The following is a 17,964-nucleotide window of genomic DNA, read 5'->3' as shown; positions in this document are numbered from 1 at the left end:
GATAGTACTCTGCCGCACTGCAAGGGGGCGTACGTGAAACTGGACTTTCCGTTAAAAGTGGACGCGGTTAACACAACGCCGGAGCTAAAAGGTTTGCTTCAAACTACGGGACAGAGGATAACTCGCGCTTTTCAAACGGACTGGTACACCCGAAAAGACTGTCTATGTGGCTGTCCTTCGAAAAATCGCCTTTGCTGCTTTCCCTGCCTTTTCTTCTCAACTTGTGCCAATGTCTGGACTAACGAGATATTGTGACATTAAAAAACTACCACGAAGCCTCAGCAAACATAAGAGCTCGACCACTCACATTCAAAGCCTGTTTGCTTTAAAAACTTTTGGAAGCTCAAGGATCGATTTGGCTTTGACGAACAGCGGAAGCTCAACGGTAGCATCCTCAAAGCTAAGGTAAAGAAAAGAGTTTGAAAGACCTCATTAATGCAACCTGCATCCTAGCTAAACAGGAGTTAACATTTCGTGGTAACGATGAGCGTGTAGCTCTTCTAAACGTGGCATATATGTAGAACGATTACATGGTTTTGCTGAGAAAGATGAAAGGTTAGCTAGACATTTGGACACATCCACTGTGTTTTCTGGCTTGTCAAATAGAACACAGAACGATCTAATTGAAGCAATCCTCTCCATTGAGGCGGAGAGATTTTTTTTTAAAGCAAAGGAAAATAAGGAGGACTTTTACTAAAAGGGCGTAGGTTTGCATAGGGCCGGTAGGAACATAACACTACCAACTTTTCAGCATGCTAAAATTGTCCCTACCAACTTTTAAGCAACCTTACCTTTTTTGCATGATACAATGTTCAGTTATAAAGAGAATTTAGATCTTTCAATAGTTCCATATGTTGTAAGGATAGAATTGACCCTACCATTATTAAGTGAATTATTTTCACTATGTTTATGTTTGCTAATAAAAACCAGACATTTATTCAGGAAGTTTGCAAAATGTTTCTATAGTAATTTTTGAAAACAAAGGTTTGAATTGAACAGTGTATCATCTAAAGCAATGCAAGTAAAAGTTATTATCAGTAGATAAGGATTTATTTTGCATTGATCATTTTGCCTATTAATTAATTAGGTTCATATACATTAGAAATGTGGCCCTTTGCCCCCTTCATCCAATCTGTTTGGTCTAATTAATGTCCTGTCCCCAGCAAAAAGTGTACCTACATGCAGGTTATGCTGTTATATCGTCCCTACGAATGTTGAGACAAAACCTATGCCCTTCCAAAGTAACGCCGGTTTTTGAGGTGAAGGACAGGCGCAAGACCACAAACAGTTTTCATTTCAATCTTATTAAAAAAAAAACAAAAAAAGAGCTTAGACCAAGAAAAATACAATAGAATATTTAAAAACTAAATTTTGGCCTTAAATAAAATATTATTTGTTTTTCTTTTCACACTTTTTGTTTAGCAATCTGTAATAAATTGATTAAAGTTTCAGAATTAAAAGTTTTAAAAACAACTGAATATTTCACTAAAGGTCAGAATTGAATTCTGTGGTTTTGTACACCACTCTTTACTCTCATTTATGTTGCATTAATTATAGAATGGCGACGGCCAACACATTGAGGGTGTAGAGCAAATGCATGTTATTTTCTTACTTATACGTATCGATAATATGTACCGTGTGTGCGTGTTTTGTGAAGAATGCTGATGAGATATGAAATAACCAGTAGCCAATTGAATAAGCTACCCTTTTTGGTTTATATATTTGGAAATCTGACACTAAAGGAGTCAGTGCCTCACCAACCATGAACCTCACCGCACGTCCCTGATATACAGTATGTATAATTATTTTATTATTAGTTTTATTTTGGGCCAGGCTTATTTATTTCTTCTACCCTCCCACTAGACTTAAATGGAGTACTACCTATGCAATTGTACAGCAATTGTGTGGTTCTTAGTTGGTTTGTACATTGTGAGCGCTTCAATTGTAAGCTTTGACATTTCATTGCAGCCTGCTTTAATGGAAGATGTCAGTGTGAATTTTTAAAACTTTTCAAAATTCATGCAGGGAATGCTCTGTTTTGCTTAGGCCTGTCCTGATTAAATTAAATTACAATATAAATGTTCGGTGATTGTACCCTGGGAGAATAAAACCATTTATAGAGCCCTATATGTGGTATCATCTTGCTTTTTCTTGAGTAGGAGACATGTTTGTAATGTGACTTGTCAGTCATACAAAAGAATAGTTGAAGAGGTTGAAAGATGTTAAGGAATGTAATGTTAGAATCTTGCGAGAACATTTCAAAAGTGCTCGATCCTATCATGCCTAAAAGGTACTAGATGACATTTATAGTAAAAATGTATATATGTAAAATACCTTTCTACTACATGCGTGCTCCACCAATGCCCTGATGAGTACACAGATCCCTGACATTTAAACTGAGACTGCCCTAAAAAGCCCTTTTTCTTCCCTATAATAGACAGAGTTCAGGTCGAACAGTTACACTCTGGGGGAACACACACCTGTGTATGTCCACGCGGCATCAGCGCTGTTTCGCCTAGCCTCTCCCTATTCTCCGCTTGGACAATTTACCATTGATTCTGCAGACAATAAGAAAAGACTAGCATCCAGCACACCCTCTGCTCAACTCGTACAAGCATGCGCGCCATAGAAGAGTTTAACACCAGAGGCTGCAGTTATTCTTTAGGTTGGAGGTAGCAGTCGCAAGTAAAAAAAAAAAAATTTTTTTTAAGTTGCAAACTCAATATAGAACCTTTAGATTATTTTGTTTGATAAAAATCTGGCCAGCAGTATGAGCGGACATATTTTTACAAAAATTTGATAAGTACAGTGGTACCTCGACATACGATTGCTTCGACACATGATCTTTTCGACATCCGACCAAAATTTGACTCGCCATTTGGTGCCAAATCCGCCACATTGCTCGAAATACAATGATTTATGACAGGGCCGCAGTTTTCTTTTCCTGCAACACAGACGCATGGCGGATTTTGTTGTGAGAGAAATCAACATGGATTTCAAGAATGTTAGTGCAGGTGGGGGGAAAAAAGATTAAAAGATGACGCTTACCATTGAAATTAAGATAGAAATGATGGAAAAATAGGAGCGTGATCTGCACATCCATGAACTAGCTCGACAATACGGCCGTAAAATGTCTATGGTCTCGATGGTCCTACTCCGACCTCGGTTCGCCAGTCTTTATAAGTTAAGGTGACAATTACTATTGTGGTAACATCGGCAAAGAAATCACCAGCTTCTTCAGGTTTTTAAAAATTTATTTCAAATCTTGTGCAACACAACACGCCTACTGTCCACCGAAGCTGAAGAGAACATGCAAAGTGAAAGTGAACACAAATGCACCTCTCACACTAAGCCACGCAATGCGATCAGGTACACCACGCAAAACAACACAACGACAACCGCCACATGAGAACTCAATTCGTTAGATTATTACAAATATTATTATTACTATTATTAAATTATTCCAATTTTTATTTATAATTTATTTGTTTTGCTATGTGTAATTGCCATTTGTAATAGTACCAGCAGTATTTATTAAGGATTTAGTGTAGGTTTTCGGTCTGTGGAACAAATTAATAGAATTTTAATTTATTCCTTTGGGAAAATCTTGCTGAACATACGACCATTTCAAATTACAAACACGTTCCTGGAACGAATTAACGTTGTATGTAGAGGTACCACTGTACTACAATACATGTCTTGAGTCTGTTTTACGTGTCTAATTGTTTGATTTAATAGGTCAGTGTCAATCATTTTTAAGTTATTAAGGTTTAGTATTTTCCATCCTAACTGTAAACCTTTTACAATCTCACAATAAATGGAATGTACTTTGTAAATTCTAATCTTTTTTTGTTTGTTTGTTTTACCCAATTGCAATACAGTATTGTACACTTCTGAAATCAAAAACCTTCTATTGCTGTCTATGAAACAGAGCTTTCTTCCATCTCAGTCAGCTGACTTGTGGGTTTCCTGATAGGTTCACACAGGTTAAAAGCTTTTATTATAAGAAATGTCAGCTAGGTCCTCTGTGTTGTTTCACCCTGTGACCACTCCCACCATGTGGTCCAACCGTCATGCTCTTGTATTTAAGTTAACCAGGCTTGAAGGGCTTTAAAAGGTTGTCTTTCTGATTGTCACCATAACTGCTGTGCAGTTACCTTAACTACATAATAAAGTTAGATAATTGATCATTTATTAGCATAAAAGTCCGGTGACAAAAGATGGACTTTGCCACATGAGTGTTCTGTAGGGTATATCAATGGGGGTTCATTGAAAAGCTATTTGAAGTAGAAAACATTGATGGTACGAACACACCACCAACAAATGGTATTAAATAGAGCTGGGAATCTTTGGGCACCTAACGATTCGATTACGATTACGATTCAGAGGCTCCGATTCGATTATAAAACGATTATAGATGCACCCCCCTTCTTTTTTTTTTTTTTTTTTTTTAATGTTTTGTACATTAGTTCCAAAATTGTTCAAAAATACTCTCAGGCTAAACCAAACTATTATTTCAGTATCAAGTTAACATATAGCAGTAAACAAATATAAAAACAAAATACAAAAATAACAGTAAATAAAAAACTCTAGTCTCCATTCTGTATCAGCAGCTTTAAACTACATTCAATTAATTTAATGTTGTGAATCAACCGTAAAGTTGTTTAAATTGCTCCCGTTATTCCATAATTTCCCTTTTGTCTACTTTCGACATGTGAAAGCTTTAAAACTATTTTAAAGATAGATTCAAGTCAATATTTTACCGATTTAGGAGTATTTTAGATAAAAAATTAATTAGGTTTGCTTGGAAGGTTCGCTACAACAGCCTTGCAGGGAAGTGTACTGCTTTAAGATGGCGGCCGTTTACTAACGCCCGCATGTAGCTCTTTGTAGGTGTGCTGCTAACGCTACCGAATATTGCATCTAGTCCTATATAAATGATATCTACTGTAACATTATGTGGATGTACTTTGTAGCAGCTTTTCGGCAGCAGTCAGGTATGTTGTTGTGTTTTTTTTATCTCGTGGCATGAGTTGAGCGAGAGCCATGAGTTGAGCATTGGCATTACCCGAGGGGCCGGGTAATGAGAAGCATGATGTTTAGCTACTCTCGCGCCGTTCCTCATTGACCGCGCGGCGCGCTGAGTGTGTTGTACTTCCGCTTTACTTGGCATATTTCAGTAATCGGAATTTGGATGTTTGTGAATCGTTCTCGAATCTTCCACGGCCGAATCGCGAATAATCTAAGAATCGGAAATTTTGCACACCTCTAGTATTAAAACAGTAATAAGTTACTTATAAAGGTGCTGCGGCTCAACACTCTTGTGGAAGTGGTCATTTTTAATACAGTTCTTCAACTCGCTGAAACGAATCAGTGTATTCAATATTGTGGTCGGAGAATTTGCATGTTACACTTAAGCTATGACTGTGACAGCAGCCAACAATTCACTTAGATCTAGTTCTCGGGTATCATATTTTGTAAATACTGATCCAGCTGTTGCTAATTCACAACACATAGTTCGGATTGGAAGCCTTGGAGCTCTTCTTATCTTGTCTTGACTGCAAGCAATGTGGTTTTTACACCTAAATTAATTTATTGTCTGATTTGTTACAGATAGAGGAAAGAATATTGCCCGAGGCTTTGTGGTTCTCGGACTCAGCTCAATAGTTATTTGATCCAGCAGTAAATTAGTTACAGCACATTTGGGGTGCAGCGTCATCCTTCCGAGGTTCCAGCGGATCCTTGAATAAATTCTAAAAGTCATTGAATTCATTATGTTCAAAATAAGGCCTTTGTTGACCTTAAATTGTCTTGAGTTTTCAAGTCTTAAAAATGTAACCAACTGTATATAGTCACTTTTGGGGGGGGGGGGGGGGGGGAACGCACGATACACCTTGATTAGGGGTGTGCCATCTTAGGCACCCCACGATTTGATTCGATTACGATTCAGGGGGCTACGATTCGATTCTTGAACAATGATCACGGTATTGATGATGATCACGGTTATCATGATTATCTCGATTATCGATGCATTGTACATTACTAATTAATAAAGTAGACGAACAAATGTTTGTCCATTATTTATTTAAAATATCCTAATGATTCAACAGGAATGATGGAAACATGCCCATACAACAAAAAGCTGCCCTTAAGCTTCTTTATTTATTTATTTATTTATTTTTACAAGAAAGTGCAAAAACATTAACAATTTTAAAGGGAGTACTTATTTCTCTGACCAATACAATAACATTTACACAGGTGGAATGAATTACACATTTTCTGATTTTCTGAGTGTCTGTAGAAATAACTTCTTTTAACCAATATACTTTGTTTTCACAGATTTCTGTACTATTTCGCATGTTTGTAGTGTTACCGCTGTACTTAATCATGGTTTTACACGTTCTGCATATGAAATATACGTTAGCGAATTAGCTAATTAGCTTAGCGCTTGGCACCAACTATTAACACCTCAAAAACAACAACAATAAAGGCTAAACAGTACAAGAGGGTTTGAGTACTCACCTCTTATAGACGCACACGGGTCTTAGCAGCACACTCAGGACATTTTTCAATTGACATTACTTGAAACTACAGCTGGACATCTGAAAGACAATGAGTAATGAACTATCTCTCTTCCCCTCTCGCTCTAAAAAATAACTGTGCGGTTGCGCTTCTTTGCCTGCCTGTCTCATACACAAATTTATTTTCCAGTCTTCTGAAATGGAGTAAATCTGTCACTCAGTTACAGGAAGCATCCATCATAATGTTGTGCATGCGTCCGTTAAAGGTGTCCGGGCGGCAGACGTGTCTTGAATTTCGTTCCGCTACTAGCGGCTGTCATAAAGTTATGTGGGAAAATCATCATTTTTTAACCTTTATGAATCGTAATCAAATCGTCACGTATCGAATTGCAATGCATGTAATAATCGATCTTTTGGAACTCCTCTACTGTTGATCATGTTAAATACATTTACTTCTCAAAATTTCATTCAAGTGTAAGCAAACAATGGGGCTGTCAAAACAATGATATCTAGAAAAAATCTTGACTTCGCAAGATTTTTGGAAAAAACATTTATGATAAGAATAAAACATACGGTCAAGTGATGTCACTTCCTAAATCTCTCAATTTTCAGTGTGGCTGCCCTTTAACCCAGCACACTACAGGCTGAAGTCTTTGCGCATGCCCACTCGTAATCTTCAGGCAAAATAGCTCTGAGGAATGATAAGTACGAGCCCATGTTATGTAACTAACAAATTTTCAAGACGATCGGTTCACGAATGATTGAGGAGTAGGACTTGAAAGTTAGTGTCCACAAGAACAACCTGAGTGGCGTCTTAACTTCAGCCTGTTAACTACTTTCAATTGTGAGTTGAATGTATGAAACCCCCCAGCTCATTTTCGCTCTGCTACAAGTCTGTTCGTGTGGGAAAGGGGAATGATGGAAGAGATGGTGAAGACAATTGATCTCTTTGATGATGAAGAGGACTGTACGTGTCGGACATAGCTTGTCATTTTGTCTGAGATGTAAGCAAGTCCGATGGGGCTCATTCTGTAGATTGCCTGTTGTGTGTTGGACCGCGATTTAAATGGCACTACAGCGGGCCATTTTGTGCGCGCAGTGACTTGCCTCTAATAAATTTGTGCTCACTTGTAGGATAGAACTTTAAAATTTGATTTTGCTTTATTTCAATGTAATTAATGTGTATTGTAAATGGCAGGCAAGTTGGGCTTCTGTAATTAGACCATTTTGCATTTCATCTCTCAGGACGTTGTATTCCTGCTTTACAATGGCGTAATTGTTTCAATTTTCTACTGAAAAAATACAGACCTCGTGGGGGTGTGCTATAATAGACAAAACACAAGACTTGAAATGCTTCTCTCCTCATTTGAATACGCACATTTAAAAGAATATTTTGCCTTAGGAATACCCAGAAGAATGTTTATTCAAAAGCCAATTTTTCCTGAGAATCATGGAGCAGTTGACAAAGTAATAGTGTTACTATTGTGGGCTGCAAATAAATGATCATGGTGTCAATCCTTATAAGAATATACCTCAAATTTATCGTACTTTTTGGGAATTTGAAACTCACTCCAATAAAATGTTTGTCCCCTAATAAAATTATTGTATAAATTACAAATGAGGCTGTTACGACTGTTACTTCTGTTACATCGGACTTGAAATTACAACAGAACTAGTGTGTGTTGTTTTCGTATATACAGTATATATGTTTTTTTCTTATTAGAATTTATTCATCAAATCAATTGGGCATGCAATGATCAGCGTGTTAAGGTAACTTAAAGGGAAAAAAACACCTGCAGCCACTGTATGCAAGTTTGGCATCAAATAAGGTCTTGAAAATTTTTGCCTGGGCCACAGATGTGTCATGAGAGCCTCAAGAAGAGACTTGCAAATCCCTCCGGATCCCCCTGAAGCAATGGGGTGTAATAACAGCCAGCAAGTCTCTCCAGTAAAGTCTGCTCAGAGTTGAACCCCTGGGCCTCACCACCACTTGAATGCCCTTCCTGTATATTTCAGGGCTCCTGCCTGAATTGAAAAGTGATGCAAGTTTTTTTTTCATCTTTTTTTTCCCCCCGTCAACCAATGTAAACTTTATGAAATAGTATTAATAATGTATTAGATGTTTGTGGTTGGTCTATCATCATCATTCTGAATTTGGAACTTTGTTGCCTTGTAATTAAAGAGTAACATCTTTCGGTGGTAGTGGATATTTTTCCACTTCTTAACACACAGGACAGCATCAGTAAACTGTTCAATCAAAGTGCATTAAAAAAAAAAAAAAGCTTTTTTACTCCTATTAAATTTAATTATCATTTAGATAATGGACTAGAGCTACACATTTGAAGACCGGACATCAATAAAGGCACTCATCTTTCTGTCTTTTGAGCTGGACGTAACAAACCGTATGAGGGTTAACTTTCACACCTGAGCCTCAAAATGACTGCCTGGACATTTTTACTTATTTTAACAATGAAAGGGTGTCAGGGAACACAGGCGGTGGTGTGGACCAGACAGGGAGGCGACAACAAAAAACAGTACAAACCAAAGACTGTGGTGATCCAAAAGACACAGAGGCAAACAAAACTCATCTTACTAACAAAAGACTGGGTGTCAAAAACTTACTTAGAACACGAGGGCTTGGATGGACGAGAATTAATGCTGACCAGAACGTGGACAATGTCGTGACAAGGCTCAACAAAAACGGGGGGCTTATATAGACACAGACACAGGGTAACGAGTCAACAAGGAACAGGTGGGTGACACAAGAGAATGCAGGTTGGAGGATACACTAGGAGAAGGCAGAACAGGTGAAATCAATGGGCAATCACAGGGACAAGTCATACTAAGAGGAAACAAACACAAAACCTAACAAAGAGTGAGATATTGTCATATGATCAAGTGTTTTTACCTCTTTTTCCAAAACACTTGAGAATTACAATATATGGCAATCATTTATAACTTGCTACATGTTAAAATAGTGCAATTACAATCTAGAATGAAGAAAAACAAAAACGAAATTTGATTTTTGACCTTTACAGGCTAGAAAATAATTAAAATGAACATGAACAACATTTTGTATAACATTTTTAACATATTTTGTATAACAAAAAAAAACACCATAAAAACTATTTACAATAAAAATAAATACCATATTTTTCGGACTATAAGTCGCACCTACTGTAAGTATAAGTCACACCAGCCATAAAATGCCCAACGAAGAGGAAAAAAACATATATAAGTCGCACCGGAGTATAAGTCGCATTTTCGGGGGAAATTTACTTGATAAAATCCAACACATAGAACAGATACTGTATGTCGTCTTTAAAGGCAATTTAATATAAAAATACAATAGAGAACAACATGCTGAATAAGTGTACAGTATGATGTTACATGATGCATGAAGAACGAAATGCGAATATACTGTCCTCACCAGGACGCTACGGCTTGGTCCTGGCTGTACAACAAGCTAAACTCCCAAATGATGATGCTGGACGTCCGTATAATTTGCTAAATCAATTTCGTCCTCGATACCAAACAGGTTCGCATCAACGTAAATAACTGATAATTAGCTGCTATTACAGCAATGGCACAAACGGTTAGCATGCGTTCGCTACCATTAGCACATCGTTCAAACAATCACACAACTGGCTTTAAGTGTCCGATCATGGGTGGAAAACACACAACAACAACAGAAAAGATGATACACACAGGTGTTGCCTCTGTAGAGATATATTTTACAAGCATAAACAATGAACGTAGGTTCGCAGCAGTGTTTCTCTCTCGCTAACTCGCCCACTCAGCTACATAGCTGTCGGTCTTCGTCTGGCATGTGAGCGCTCTTCTTCGCGTAAACAAGTGTGAGTGCGCCCCCACTTGGGCGTGAAAGCGCTACAAACTAAAAGCATACATTTCAATATAAAAAAGTCAATAATACAATTGAAAACACATTGCCAAAATCAGAACGTGAACGTGGCCATAGCTATTAATAGTTATTCAGATAACTAAAGCATAAAGAACATGCTAACAGGTTTACCAAACCATCAGTGTCACTCCAAAACACCAAAATAACATGTGAAATGATATCATAATGTGTTAATAATTTCACACATAAGTCGCTCCTGACTATAAGTCGCACCCCCAGCCAAACTATGAAAAAAAACTGTGACTTATAGTCCGAAAAATATGGTACATACTTTTTCTCTAAATGTGCAAAACAGGCCATAAAATGAAAACTATATACATGTGTTTTTTTCACCGCAGAGGACAATTTTTTTAGTCTTTGATTCCTCAAAGCCCTTTGTGAAACTGCCAGTTGCAGTTCCACTCTGGCTGGAGACACAGGCCCATATTGCATGTCTCACGCATCCAGGCAGTGCTCTTTTGACAGAGATTCTGCGATCTCACCTGTCCGCTGCCTGTGGATTTCGGCAGTTGATTTTCAGGGGACTTTTGTGGGCCCTTTCCTACGTCAACTCCAAGGACATGTGCACCGAACTCCTCTTGAAATTGCTAACGTGACATTGGACTCTGTTGTAAGTTGGCTGAGCTGGCCTTGTAGATGACAAAGGAATTTGTGGTGGCAATGTTAATTAGATCCTGGAAAACAGTGATGCGCTACGGTAGTTCATAGGTCGTTCAGTGCGTCACTGCCCGCACGTCAGAGAAAGACACCTGTTTGGCTGTAAAGCGCAACATCTCAGCTTTCAGGAACCATTGAATTTTGTTCCGATTGCACAAACTGTAGAAGTTACGGTAGTTCAACGTACGCATGCGTAAAGGTGTCACTGCCGACACGTTAGATTTTAAAGGGTTAAACTTTTCAACAGTAGCCCAGACATATATGCATTTTTTTCCTGTGTTCCTGTTTAATTTCCTGTGGCCTTCATTTGAATTCCTCCTCTTTGCATTGGCTGTCGTGATAAGCAGATAGCAGCATTTCATCCATCAGGAATGGCTTATGTTCTCTGGTGTGTTATTTGGCCCTGAATATAAGAGGATTTCAAGATTAGAGGTTTCACGATTTATCAAATTAATAGACAAATATTTTGATAACTGATTAATGTGTTGGAGCCATTGTTTAACATTAAGTTGTCCATATCCCTTGTCATCCTTTGTGAGAGCAGACTGATTATGTCTGACTTCAATCAAAATAAGACATTTCCAAACATCTGCTTTTGCTTTGGAAAATGCTGATCAAAATGTTTGCCTACTTTCTGACAGACCAAACCTGTTACTGCATCATAATCTACTATGAAAAATAGTTCACTTAATCTAATACAAAAACAACCATTATTTACTGCCCAACTGAATTACCTGCAACTGACATGCAGTTAAACATGAAACAAGTGTGGCTCTTCTCATCAATTAATAACAAAGAAAAAAATAAGTTTCAAAAGTTAGCAATGATTACACTTATTACGAGGATCAATTTTTTAATTGTTAACTCCTGCATGGGGGAAAACACTCATGTGACTTGAAGTTCCGCTCTGAGACCCCTAATTTGGCCAAATTTCAGAATTGTCCTCTACCTGTATCCTTGTGTAATACATCATTGGAAAGCTTAAAATCTCAATTTTCTGTTTGAAGAAAAACAGCCAGACTTTTGGGGGGATTTTATGGGTGAAACACGGTAAAATAACAAGGGTCGCAATGCAGAAATTGCAAACATTAAGTGGTCGAGATTTGCCATTTCAAATATTTACCCTTTTAAACTTTTTTTTTTTCTTTCAATTTTTCTTTGTTTGGATCGATTATTTATCACCTAAAATGTCGGAGAAAATGCGACAGCAACAAAAAAATATATATAATTAAGCCATACTTATGAGGTAGATATCCGTGACCTATTTACAGACACTTTTTTTTTCATTGTAACGTACTTTGTTTCAAAGTTTAAAATATGCGAGTGAATAATTTTATTAGTCTTTGTTTTTTAAACTAAGTATTTGACATCAATTAATGATTCTAAGCTAAGAATGATAGACATTTTGAATAATAAATATAATTACTTACTTTCTTTTTATGGCTGGGTTGAAACAAAAGCAGTTCCTCGGTGTCTGTAAACGGGGGTCTCCAGAGTAAATGGGACAAATTAAAAATAGTTTGCGGGCTTAATGCGCCATGAAACTGCTATGGCAGCATATAGACATATTGTTCCATCAAACACAACAGTTCTTTTGGCTTCAAATACAGCAGTTTATTTTACAGAGGGGTGCAAGAGAAGAAACTGCTTTTTCAGCTATGTCTGTGTTTTCCGCCATAAATATATATAAATGTATAATATATGCAGTATTTGTGGAATACAATAAAAACCTTTCGTTTAAATTTGTCTTTAAAAAGAGGAAATAAGTAAAAGTAAAAGTAAATGTTGGAATAATGGATTCTAAAAATATTCAATGATGTGACACCCCTAATGAATATGTTACCCAAATTTAAAGTTGGTGAGGCTTGGTTTTTCCTTTAGATGGCTGAACGTTCATATCAGGTTCAAAGTTAATTGGAGAATCATCTGGGCAGCATTTAGTTTGGCTTAAGGAAGACAGTTAAAAAATGATCACAGTACACAATTTCTTTTTTCAGCTGTTTTCTCTATTCCTCAAAAAGTCTTACAAATACACTAAAGCTAAATTTCTAAATGAATGGGTTGTGTCAAATAAATGTTTAATCAGCAAGAATGAACAACATGTTCATGTACTGAAAAATTTAAATTACTTTCATAACGTGAACGAAAATGCTGATTTTACTTAACCAGGTCATCGTCTCATAAGAAAATGATAGATCACAACTGTTTTGTTCAAGAACTAACACAAAGTCAATAATTTGATGGTGTCCAATGTAGGCCTATAAAGTACTAACACTAAACAATATTATCATCATGCTTATGTTGTGTTCATTTTAGTGATGAAAGATCAGACTTGCCTTTTGAGAAACTAGTCTTCAAAGTGATTAGAAAGTCCTGAAGCGAAACCAAAAGCAAGAATAGAATAAGATGGAAAAAACGTCTTGTGTTAAATTTGGGGCATATGATGTCCTACAGCTGCTTTTTTTGACCTTTTGTGTCGTGTTGTCTTTCAGAGAAATAACGTCCAGCTGCTGCTGAATGTATTTCTGCTGGCAGCCTGGGGCGTGACCCTGTTGGCCTGCCGCCTCTACTGGATGGGTAACAAGCCCCCAAACTTCTCCAACTCAGACAACCCAGCAGCTGACTCCCCCTCCCTCCTCACCAGGACGCTGACATTTTTATACCTACCTGCCGTCAACTTTTGGCTCCTCCTCTGCCCGAACACACTCAGCTTCGATTGGTCGATGGACACGCTACCTTTGATCAGGAGCCTCACTGATTGGAGGAACGCCCATACACTCCTTTTCTATTTTGGATTTTTACAGCTGGCCTGGTTCAGTGTGTGGAAGCGGCCAAAATCCAAGGGCAAGGAAAGTAATGGCAAAGCACATGTGTTTAGTAATGGACGGAATGGGAACAGCAATGGGCACACTTACCAGAACCACGAACATGAACATGTGAACAACTCTTGCATGACTACTCACATCAATAGTGCACAGAATGGTACCAAAAAGCTCCATGAGAGCAGGACATCGCTGCCCACCACGGAAAATGTGGTGGTGTTTTCCCTAGGCCTTTTGGCTATCCCGTTCCTCCCTGCCACAAATCTCTTCTTTTATGTTGGCTTCGTGATAGCAGAAAGAGTACTGTACATTCCCAGCATGGGATTTTGTCTGCTGGTAGCCGTGGGCTTGCGGTCTCTATACATTCGACTGAGAAAGAACTCCTCAAGGTCCTTGTTGGTTTACTGCAGCGCAGCCTTGATTTTGCTTTTTGGTGTTAGGACTGTTTTGAGGAACCGGGACTGGGAGAACGAAGAGATGCTCTACAAGTCAGGGATTTCAGTCAATCCCGCTAAAGGTAAATTGCTGTAAAGAAAGGTGCACATGACAAATTACTGCTTAATGCTTATGAACTTTAACCCTTCCAAAATAAATCGCACTCACCCTAGAAATGTGGGGGAGGGGGACACTCTTCCACCACTTTAAGCACATTTGGTGCAAAACTCATGTAGAACAAATACAAAGCACTTGATACTCCTCGTGGTCTAATTATGACTACTAGTTATTTTTTTACGATGACAATTTATTTGTGGTAAAACTTCAAATATATTGTAAACCTGCAAGTTGCTATTGAAGTATTTCATTCATTCATTCATTTTCCATGCCGCTTCTTCCTCACGAGGGTCGCGGAGGTGCTGGAGCCTATCCCAGCTAACTATGGGCAGTAGGCAGGGGACACCCTGAACTGGTTGCCAGCCAATATTTTTGCAACAAATTTACATTTGCTGCTACAGTTTAGTTTTGGTACAACTACATTTTTTAATACAATTGTAATTTATCTTTGCACCAAATTCACCACCATTGTTGAGTTGCAAAGTTGGTAAAGATACACAAGGAACATAATTATGTTTCAATGAATTTAGAGAACGTGTGCATGTAAAGGTTTCAAGCTTTTTTTTTTTCTTTCTTTTCATTAACATACTCGATGCCTCTTTGTCTGCTGCAACTTCTCTAAATAATTCATCGCAAAGCCGCTTCAAAATGTCTTTTCTTCATCAGTACGTCTCACCACAGAATGTTAGTTGTTTAATTTTAACTCCGTGCCCTGGCAGAACATTGAGACCTGCGTATATAGTAATTACCTCTGCTTCAAAAGATATACCTCTTTTTTCCCCCCTCAGAGTTCACATTCAAATTCAAACAGCTGAGTGTACTTTTTGAATTTAGTGTTCTGCTTTCTTCTTTTTTTTTTTAATGTCACAAGATGCCCTCTGTCACTCGGAGAGGCAACACTGCTATGGCGGCACAAGTTTGTAATTGCTGTCATAAATAGCCCTTATTTTGAAGGCCAACGGGCACAGATTTGTGTCCAAATCATTTCTCTCATCACCACTTAAAAGGGAAGCAAGGCTGTGACTCATGAGGCAACAACAGGATACATTGTGTTAGCTGATTTCCCTTTCACATATTGCACCAGAGCTGAGGCAGGGCAGGCTGTTTGTTTTGGCTAACCATCAAGCGAACAGAGCAAAAGGGACATTCACCTTCGCTGTCACTCAGAGAAAATCTTTTGATGTACCTGAAATGTACAGTACCACCAACTGAGCTTATTTGTTTTTATCCAAACAAGCAATCAGACAAGTTTACAATTGTTATTCCTTATGTCAATATATTGTTCCGCAAGGATCCTTGCTGGCAGTAATCAAATTATGCCAAAATTGAATATCTTGTTGTGTTTATTTATTTATTTATTTATTTGTTTTTAATATTAGTCATTATAGTATGGTCGAGTTTTTTTTTAAAAAATAAACATGACAATACGGTTTACATGGACTAGCTCTTAAATTGTTTGGCATGCACTTCCCAGCTAATGTTTTAACTGTATAAAAGCTCTCAATGTAATTATTTTAGATAAGAGTTTTTCCATTTCTACATTTACTGCTAATGGCATTAGTAGTTAAATAGCTCAGTGGTGGTCTCCTTTTCAAACACACTCTCACATCCATGAGTGGCACAAAGCTCTCCCAGTGTGCAATCCCTCATCCCTATAGAGCAGCTGCAGCAGGACAACATCCTTTTAGCGGCCTAAAGACACTCAACCCTTCAGCTTCGAGTGGTTGTGGATAAAAAGAAAAATAGTTACTTAATCTGCCCTGCTAGATCTATTCATATAGAGATTTGAAAGATGTCATTCATTAATATTGTGACACACGTCCCCATTAATTTTCTCTTTTGGGATGTGTCAGCATGGGGCAACCTGGGAAATGTCCTGAAGAGTCAAGGGAAGATGGAGGAGGCGGAACAGGCCTACAGGAATGCTCTTTATTACCGCAGCAACATGGCTGACATGCTGTACAACCTGTAAGTGTAAATTCAATAATTTGTGTGCTATTATGAATTTTTCCCCTTTGAAAATCAAATGTTGTCTCTCTAGATTAGTGAATATTTAATTGACATTTTATTGTATATTAGTTCTGCTAAGGATTTTGTGAAGAATTGAATGTTTATTTAGGACTATCACACAGCATGCATGTTCAAACACTAAAAACATGATGGATCCACATGATCCATGTATTCCTAGCAAATGCAGTGGCTTGTATAGTAAAAGTAGTAGTTGTGCAAGTGATGTAGTGAATTCCTTTCTGTAGAAAGTTCTCTTGAGAAAATGTCTCCACCAATTGACTCAGTGTTAGCTCGATCAAATAGAGGCGCTTCCCTCCTACAAGATTCATTGATCACAAGTCTATTCCCGTCGGAGGTGTCCTCCCGCCTCAGCGTATTCCCGGTGGCGTGCTTTATCTGACAGTTGTAAGTGGTGTGCTGCAAGCCTGGGGGAATCGCACAAAATCCACAGCAAATAATTGCACAACAGCTACTGTAGAGGTCTGCTGTTTTCTTTAACATTACAGATGAAAAGGCTCTCGTATGTATGTGAAAATCCGGATAAAAATTTTTGATAAACAAATGTCAACTAACAGAGTACAATTAAATTAATTGTTGTTCTTTTTTTGTTTTTTGTTGTTTTTGTTTATTGATTGCAGCGGTTTGCTGCTCCAGGAGAGCAACAAGTTCTCTGAGGCACTTCACTACTATAAACTGGCCATTGGAAGCCGGCCAACTCTGGCCTGTAAGTACAGCTTCTCCCGAATTGACAATCTCCAACTCTTGTGGTCGCGGCTGCACTGTGTCCAGGCAACAGTGAGCACAGGCTGCGGTTATTTGAGGCCGTAGAAATAGGAGGCAAAGGGCAGCAGGCCTACAGCTGGTGCTTTCAATTGAATGCGCAAACACATGATGTCATCTATGATTAATTCTGTAAGGAAGTTCTTTTCTGCGCCTGACTTATTTTGTATTTGTGGAGTGGTTTTCCTGAAATTTGATTTCCCACAAGGTGCTCAGCAGGCTCACTTAGTGATGATTACAAATGACTCCCAGTTTTACCCGAATTAATGAGGTCCCCATTGTTCTAGCCATCGGTCAATGACGGATAAACAGAAAGTCTGTTCCTTCAGCCCTGATGTAATTAAAGATCTAATCACGATCACGGTTGGACTAGAACATTTCAATTTGGTGTGCAATTATCTCATCCGTTAGTTGATAACAGAGGTAATTAATTATCCTGAGCAACAGCCATATTGATGGCAAGACGAGAATGTTATTGTCTTTTCTAGTTCACTCCATTATTCACTGCTTAATAAGAGCTGAGATACTATAATACACAAATGGTCCTGTTTATAATTTGGAATGACACAATTGCTTTTGAAGTACAGTTAACATCCAATTCAAGGTTGCTCCTTATTTCATTTAACAATAAAAAATCTAAATGTTAAAATTCCCAGTAAGAATAATAGCAGGGTGCTTGATCTTCTACGTATCTTTGTAA

General features: G+C 38.0%; 1 protein-coding gene across 6 annotated transcripts in view; it reads left to right on the top strand.

Moving 5' to 3' along the window:
• Window positions 1–17,964, top strand: part of tmtc2b (transmembrane O-mannosyltransferase targeting cadherins 2b) — a 126,105-nt gene that overhangs the window by 64,059 nt on the left and 44,082 nt on the right. For 5 of the 6 annotated variants that reach the window (XM_057836150.1, XM_057836149.1, XM_057836151.1 and 2 more), the window contains exons 3-5: window positions 13,593–14,439; window positions 16,328–16,442; window positions 17,123–17,208. In XM_057836150.1, coding sequence (XP_057692133.1) covers window positions 13,593–14,439; window positions 16,328–16,442; window positions 17,123–17,208 — 1,048 coding nt within the window. Of the gene's footprint in view, window positions 1–10,898; window positions 11,054–13,592; window positions 14,440–16,327; window positions 16,443–17,122; window positions 17,209–17,964 lie in introns of those variants that run through there. The other variant, XM_057836154.1, reaches the window with a different exon arrangement.

This window comes from Corythoichthys intestinalis, chromosome 5 (assembly GCF_030265065.1).
Source record: "Corythoichthys intestinalis isolate RoL2023-P3 chromosome 5, ASM3026506v1, whole genome shotgun sequence".
Taxonomy (NCBI): Eukaryota; Metazoa; Chordata; class Actinopteri; order Syngnathiformes; family Syngnathidae; genus Corythoichthys; species Corythoichthys intestinalis.
The sequence above is the reverse complement of the archived record's forward strand: the minus strand, read 5'-3'. Positions and strand labels throughout refer to the sequence as shown.